The 7,688-nt window shown below is 34.2% G+C and overlaps 1 protein-coding gene across 1 annotated transcript; it reads right to left on the reverse strand.

Annotated features, from left to right (window-relative positions):
• Window positions 1-1,129: 1,129 nt before the first annotated feature.
• On the reverse strand, window positions 1,130-4,621 carry LOC110032827 (peroxisome biogenesis protein 22-like; the record flags this gene model as incomplete). The annotated part of the gene is made up of 4 exons (XM_020736590.1): window positions 1,130-1,480; window positions 2,630-2,762; window positions 3,870-3,971; window positions 4,469-4,621. Coding segments are annotated over 3 exons (369 nt in total), but the record flags the coding sequence as incomplete, so codon positions are not given.
• Window positions 4,622-7,688: the final 3,067 nt, after the last annotated feature.

Below are 7,688 nucleotides of genomic sequence, written 5' to 3' on the forward strand. Positions count from 1 at the left end.
CTATGGCTTTTACACATGCGAGTTATATATGAATGATACCATATATTATAAGATCAATAAAAACAGAGATTTCAATGGCCGATTAAATAAAAAATTATAAGGAAATTATAAAGCTCGTGTTCAGGTACATTCAAAGTATCAAAGTAAAATTACAAAGGTCATGTTGAACATTCACAATTGGCTTGGAAGATGTCACAATTAGTCAAACCACAGCTTATTCAAAGGAAAAAAAAATAATGAGTTGGCCTATTGATTTAACAACATATCAAGCGCCTCTTGGAGAAATTATTGCGTACGGACACCGCATGCATGTCCGATCCTGACCGTAAATCACGGATCTATGATCAGGATTATTTCCGTTTTTTTTTTAAAAAAATTTAGGTGAGGCCCACCGAAATACATCGAGACCGTAGATCAGGTGATTTACGTTCCGGATCGGACACCGCACGCAAGCTGCGTGCGGTGTCTGATCCGTGCGGTGTCCGATCCGTATGGAATAATTTTTCCTCACTTTGAGGCAGTTGCAATAGTTTTAAGAAACAATCGGATTGCTATAAAAAGTTAGGTTGTTAAAGACAGCTTTTGCACAACATTTGGAGAAGTTAAGCACAAAGGTGTTTCCCCAAACATCCTACCGATGTGGTCATCGCTCCCATATACATACCCTACGAAAGAAATATTGCGTTCATACCAAACACGGGCAGCCGCATCATCCATTGATAAGATATATGACGATGTTACGGTTGGTGATTGGCATGTGTGGTGTCCGGGCACAATATTTCCCCCCAAGTAAAGCTTTTAAGCTACCTACTATATTCATGACAGATGCCTAGTACATTTACCTAATTTTAAAGCTCAAATATTAACAAGGGCCTAAATAATCTCGTTTACTCCCCAAGTTATAGAACTCTTTAACTCATTAGGTTTCCTTTCAGATAATTTTTAAATTTTCTCCATTAAATAATCTACACATGCTGACAATAATTAAATAAAATATTTACAAGTTTATTTGTCATATATAAAACCTATTAAGTGATGTATACCATGAGAACTTTTCCTTTTAAATTACTGTGATAGATTGAATACATAAAATCTGTATACTTTCAGATGATTGCACGCTTAACACAGCTGCATTTGATATCATCATTCATTAATCATGCATTGGTCATTGCAACACTTTAAAATGCCACACAAACAATAGAATCTAAGCTGAAGTTGTAGGCATTCGGTCAATAAACTATAAATAGAATACATGATGACATGAATGAATTTACTCACATTGATACAGAAGTTCATTGCAGAACATGAAAATGTTGAATTGCAGTCTCGCAAAGTTGTTGATGATTGAAGGTTATAGATGAAATTTCGCTTATTTTCTGGCCAACAATACAAAATAAAATACATTTGGGAGACTATCAGGCGAAAGCATGACAGCAGCTCAGGGACAGGATGAGTTTAAAAGGATCTGGATAGCAGTCACCTGTCAATATAACCAGACAACACCAGATGAGCAGGGAAATAAATAATGGAAGATTCACATGCATGCCACTCAATTTCTATGTATTTACATATCTAACACCACTTAAATTTTTACATATATGCTACCTTATCTATGCAGAAAAAGGTGCATTTAACTTCTTAAATATTGTAATAGTGGTATTTTGTTGCTGTTATATAAATTAATTGGAGGGTAAAAATGTACAAAGCAAAGTTTAGATGTTATCTATGTAATACATAGGAATTGGTGGCATGAAAGTAAACGTCCCAAAATTAAAAATAAAATCCCATTGTATAGACCAACCTAGCACCAAATCATCAAATCAAGAATGGGGGCAATAATTTCATTAAAGTTGATCATAATTAAGTGAGAGCCAAACCCAAACCATACCGTTATGTTGGGTTAATTTCTGTCTTTTTTTCTCAGGTTAAGTTGACACACATTAGGATAAGCATTACTTTTAGGTTAGATTTATGATTTTAGAAAAATGAAATGCTTCAACTTACATCTACAACTTCGCAACGAAATAAATGTTAATTTGTATAGCATAATTCTCATAAAAAATGAGGCAACCAAAAATCAACAAGGAAAATGAAAAAGAAAATTTAATTTGCACTGTATAATTATAGATGTTAATGTTTTGATGGCTATTTTACATGCAACTGGATATAAATATCATTTTAAAACATGCCAAAATCAGTCTTGTATTGGAGCATGTCAGTTGTATTGAATTTAAAGTATAAATTCAATAAATCCCTATGCTTTTGGGTCAGCTGTAATATACAGCACTAGTAGAATTGAACACAGACCATTTGAAGCACCTGCTCTCAAATAGATCGACCCAAATTGATCATTAATACGAAGCAAATGGAATATTTACATACATATCACTCAGTTCTTAGAATATTTTTGCACACCTAAAGTTATAGCTGAATTTCTTCTGTTAAGGAGAGTATAATGCTTTACAATTGCTCATGAATGACAACACCAATATAAAATATTGTACTCGATCCAGATACTCTTAACATTCATATTGCACAAACAAAAGTTGCAAAAGCGCTAAAATTAAATAAATAAGATAAAATAATAAAATAAAAAAGAAAAAGAAAAAAAGATTTGCAGCCGAATCACCTGCAATTGATTGCACACATTAGCTTCTATCCGAAATGCCAAAGAAATGCTCCAAGGATATGGAGGTAAATACATTAGGTGCTGCACGTTCAATTCTTGTAGGAGAAATGTGGAGTTGATACTTGATGAATCTCTGAAAACATGAGAAAATTAGATGTCACAACATAATAAAAAATTTAACAATGATAATATAAAACAGAATTAGATCACATTGTATATATATAAGCCGGTGTATCTAAGGCTACAAATGAATCAATACACTCCAAAAGTTACTGGAGGCCAGTTATAATTGAAGCTTTTTATGAAATTTTAATTAAATAATAAAAAAATTCGAATACTATTATAAATACTCAATTGATAGATGAAAAGGCTCGAATAGCTTGATACTCGATTTGTTTTTGTGTATGTATGATGACATTCAATGCTCATGAAGATGCACTTTAAGAAGCTTATTAAGGCTCAATAAAATGCTCATTTAAGACTTCTAAATTTACTAATATGTGATTAAGTAGGAGACCAGCCCTTCTTTCTATGAGATTATTTGAACATAAGCTATTCATTTATACTTGGTTAAAATGATTGTTTATTAAGTAGCTCTTTCAATTAAAATCTCCGTTTAAGCTCATAAATAGCTTTTAATTAACTAACAATTTGCTCAATATTGTTCTTCATTAATAGGAGACATAAGGTTTGTATAATAAGCTAAGCTACTTCATAGTATTGCTCAATAATTGAACCAAATAGGATGCTCAATAATTAAATTTTAATTGAAAGACAGGCTCAAAGAATCATAATTTTACAGCAAAAACAAGCCTTTATCTCCCTAAGAGGGGAAAATAATCAAAATTTTGAATGAACCAAAATTTAATGTACCATAAATACTCTAATTGAGCTAGAGCTCGAACAAGGTTTATCAAGTAAACTGAAGCTTCAACAAGCTCCTCAATCAAAAAGTAGAGAAAGAGATAAGAAAAAAAAATCATTAGTATCAATAGAACTGGCAAGAACAATCCATTTAAAACCTATGAGAAGTTATAAAAGTATCCTATGCTTCAGATATACTGTTATTATGTACAAATATAAATACGGCTAACTATTGTATTATATCTTAACAGTAAATAAATAAAATATCATTAGTAACAATACAACTACCAAAAACAATCCATATAAACCTGTAACAGATATAGAAGTGCAACATGCATCACATATATAGTCACTATGTGCAAATATAAGCACTCACTGATAACTGCTGTATTATGTCTGGGTTTGTATCAATATGCCAATCTGGTTCTAGTTGCCGCACAAAAGATATACGCCCATTTTCCGTACTACAAAAGAGAACCTGAAAATCAGCCACATATATGGCCAAATCATGCACAAACAAATGCCAAAAAAAACAACTTTAGTCAGGGAATTAAAAAAAAGCTGACAATAGCAAGGAAATGTGCTCAGCAGAAGTTTTCTTCTAGAATGTAAATCAAATGCTCAAGGCTTAAAAAATAGAATAAACTCAAGCCTAATCTAAATTTATGTAGGCCTTACGATGATAAAAGTTGCCTCTCAAATAGCTCTACAAAATTGGTCTTCTTTGCAGATTTAAACTTTCACTAATAAATCATTGTCCCAATAAAAATCAAATCGATTGAAGACATTCCAAGGTGCAAGTGGCTAATTAGTAGAATGAAAACAACATAAAAATGAAACCGAAAAAAGGGATGTACATGATGGTTCCCTCCTTCCCAAAGGTTATTGCTTCCTTCCACATAACGTGACACACATTGAAAGGTATTAACACTCCAAAAGAATGCAGTTTTTGAAGGAGAAAAGAAAAAAAATTACCTTCTCACTGTTTAAACCGCCTGCTGTAAATAGACCGGCATCTTTCAAAGCCAACAGCACTCTTCCCTGCGCCAACGGGTCAATACTTAACACAATAACACCAAAAATTCCCACTTTTATATGGACACAAGGATAAGATTGCCAGAAAGAGAATATTTAATGTTCAAAGCAGAAGAGTTAGAGCATCAGAATAAAAAAGAGCCGATTGAGGATCATGTTATCGTGTTATATTTTAAACTGTTACTCATAGATTGTAATGACTAAATAACAATAGCATAAACACTTACAATTAAGAAAATGTATGGTGTTCTTAAGTTTTTACATAACAGATTTTTATTAATCATATAAGCAATTAATTTCACATACCTGCCATTCTGATAAGACTCTGGAAAAAACTGGAATGAACAAAAAGCGGTACGAGTAGATGCCAAATTTATGCAGATGCAATATGAAACAGATTTTTTATAATAGCATCTATGATACCACTAAATTCCAAGATTTCTGGTTTTTAAAAACAGCGTAAAAACTGAATTTGAATTTGATTGGCCTACTAACCATGCACCAATAATAAAACCATAATTTGAATGCAACAAATTTAATGTGCCAGCTCATTTAAGAAAAATCATAACAGAAGGGAAACAAACTGTATTAAATGATTTCAGACTCTGCCACTTTTTCTCCTGTTATATGATACTACGAAATGCATATTTCAACTATTTTTTGATGATTAATATTGTTGGGTATCATCACATGTCAGAAAACAGACAATATTAAATTGGAACAATTTGAACAATGAAAATGAAAGTTTGCCTATGATTAAATAATAAATTTCTCCCCAAACAAACCCTAAGAAAATTATACATTAATGTCTTCTCAATTAATGGTGTTATAAATCACGAATAATTAATTCATCATCTTAAGATATTGAAAGTTTACAAACTTTAATGTTTTATTTTGCAACCAAGAGATATAGATTCTAGTCCTTATACAAGGGTGGTATTGATTTTCAATCACGAAAGCATAATTAGCAAGTTATGCAGAAAATCGGTGCTAAAAGCTCAATATATAACTTATTTTTAGTCCAAACTCGATCGGTTCGGTTCGGTTTTCCGGTTTTGACCAAATAATGCACACCCCTAAAAATAGCTAAAAACTCTCATCCTTTCAAAATCAGCTGATTAAGAAAGGCATAGAAGTCGGTGTTACTGAGGTTTGCAAGGTATCTTTCTCTATTGGCAATAACTATATTTGTGATATTTTTTTGTGATGTAATTGATATGGATGTGAGTCATCTTATTTTGGGGAGACCATGGCAATTCGACGTAGGGACGTGGCAACAATTATCTGTTTGAATGTTAAAAAAAACTTATCCGCCTGTTGCCTACTTATAGCTGACCAGTTCATTAAACATAGCACAAGTCTATGTGCCGTTTCAGCTTTGGTAGTGCTGGGAAAAAGGAGGTTTTGTATTGATAATCGAGCTATCAACAGATAACCATTATGTTCCCTCTACCCAGATTTGATGATATGTTGGACAAATTACAAGGGGCAAAGGTGCTCTCTAAACTTGATCTTCAAAGTGGTTACCATCAAATCAGAATCATAGAATGGGGCGAAAGAAAGATAGCTTTCAAGACGAACGAGGGGCACTTTGAATGGCATGGCATGCCATTTGGCCTTTTGAAACCTAGTACATTCATGAGGCTTATGACCCTAGCTCTACAGCCATTTTTAGGTAAATATCGCATCGTTTATTTTAAATATTTTATTGTTTATAGTTCCTCATTGCAGGTTCATTTGGACCATACTGAATCCCATAGTCAAGCTATCATTCTAGCACAAATTATATTTAAACCACTCCAAATGTGAATTTGCCTTAGAGCAGGTCCATTTCCTTGGTTTCATCATTTGGTGCCCATGGTTTATCAATTGATCCTAGAAAAATAGAAGCTATTCGTTCGTGAACAACCCCTACCAGCATATTCGAAGTTTGAAGCTTTCACGGTTTGCTCAATTTCTATAAACAGTTTGTTCAGCACTACTATTACTAGCTTTATGTTGTGGTTAGAGCCTTGAAGTGTTGGGAACACTATCCTACATCAAGAGTTTATTCTATTCAGTGACCATCATTCCTTACAATGCATTAATTGTCAAAAGAACCTGAACCGTATGCACATCAAATGGGTTCAATTATTGCAATGTTTCAGCTTTGAATTTAAACACAAGACAGAAGATTCCAATTAGGTAGCCGATGCTCTTGGTAGGAGATCTTGCTTGCTCAGTGCCTTACAAACCGAAATTGTTAGACTGGAATTCTTGAAGGAACTCTATGAATCGGATAAAAACTTTGCTAGTCTTTGGAGGAAATGCTCTAATCATGAAGCTGCTGCAGATTTTTCACTTCATGATGATTTTCTATTCAAAAGAAACCAGCTCTACATCCCAAATACTTAACTTCGCATCAAGCCCATCCAAGAATTGCATGTAAGACTTTCGGCTCATTTTGGTAGACATAAAGCCTTGGCTTCAATTCAATCATGCTTTTATTGGCCTAAAATGTGTCATGATGTGCATAGATTTCTTAAAAGATGTTGCATTTGTGACGTGGGAGCTGTTTACGCCCCGAAGTGGGGAAATCCCGCTGGGGCCAGAGCCCAGCGAAACTTCGCGGGAGCCATGATCTCTCGCGAAGAATCGCGAGTCCCGCGGGCCTAGTCCATCGATCTCTCACGAAGAATTGAGAGTCACGGTCATGTGGGCCTAGTCCCGTGATCTTTCACGGTCACGCACTATGTCAAGAGGGATGGCACATTGTTTCGCGATCCAGATGGTTGTCTCGCAAACTTACAGCGTCATCTTCTTCTGAGTGTTTCTTTTCCCTGGAATCTTCTTGTCTTTTCCAACCATGTCCTTTTATGTAGGAGTAAGGGGCTATAAATAGCTGTCTCTAAGTGTATGGAAGTCAGTTCTACTAGAGTCGTTTACTAAATCTCCCGTGTGGAGTCTCTTCCCTCATGTTAGGGTTGTAATCGACGATAGTGGTGCTTCGGCTGTATCCTGCTCCGATGTGGTGTTGTAAACTTCAAACTCCTTCGTTGATACACATGGAAGGTTCAAGGAATTTAAGGTGGGAGACCTTGTAATGGTACATTTAAAGAAAGTATGCTTTCCTGTAGGACTATTTGAAACTTAAGCCAAAAAAGATCGGACCATTTCCTAT

The sequence above is a fragment of the Phalaenopsis equestris genome, unplaced genomic scaffold, assembly GCF_001263595.1.
Source record: "Phalaenopsis equestris unplaced genomic scaffold, ASM126359v1 Scaffold001032, whole genome shotgun sequence".
Taxonomy (NCBI): domain Eukaryota; kingdom Viridiplantae; phylum Streptophyta; class Magnoliopsida; order Asparagales; family Orchidaceae; genus Phalaenopsis; species Phalaenopsis equestris.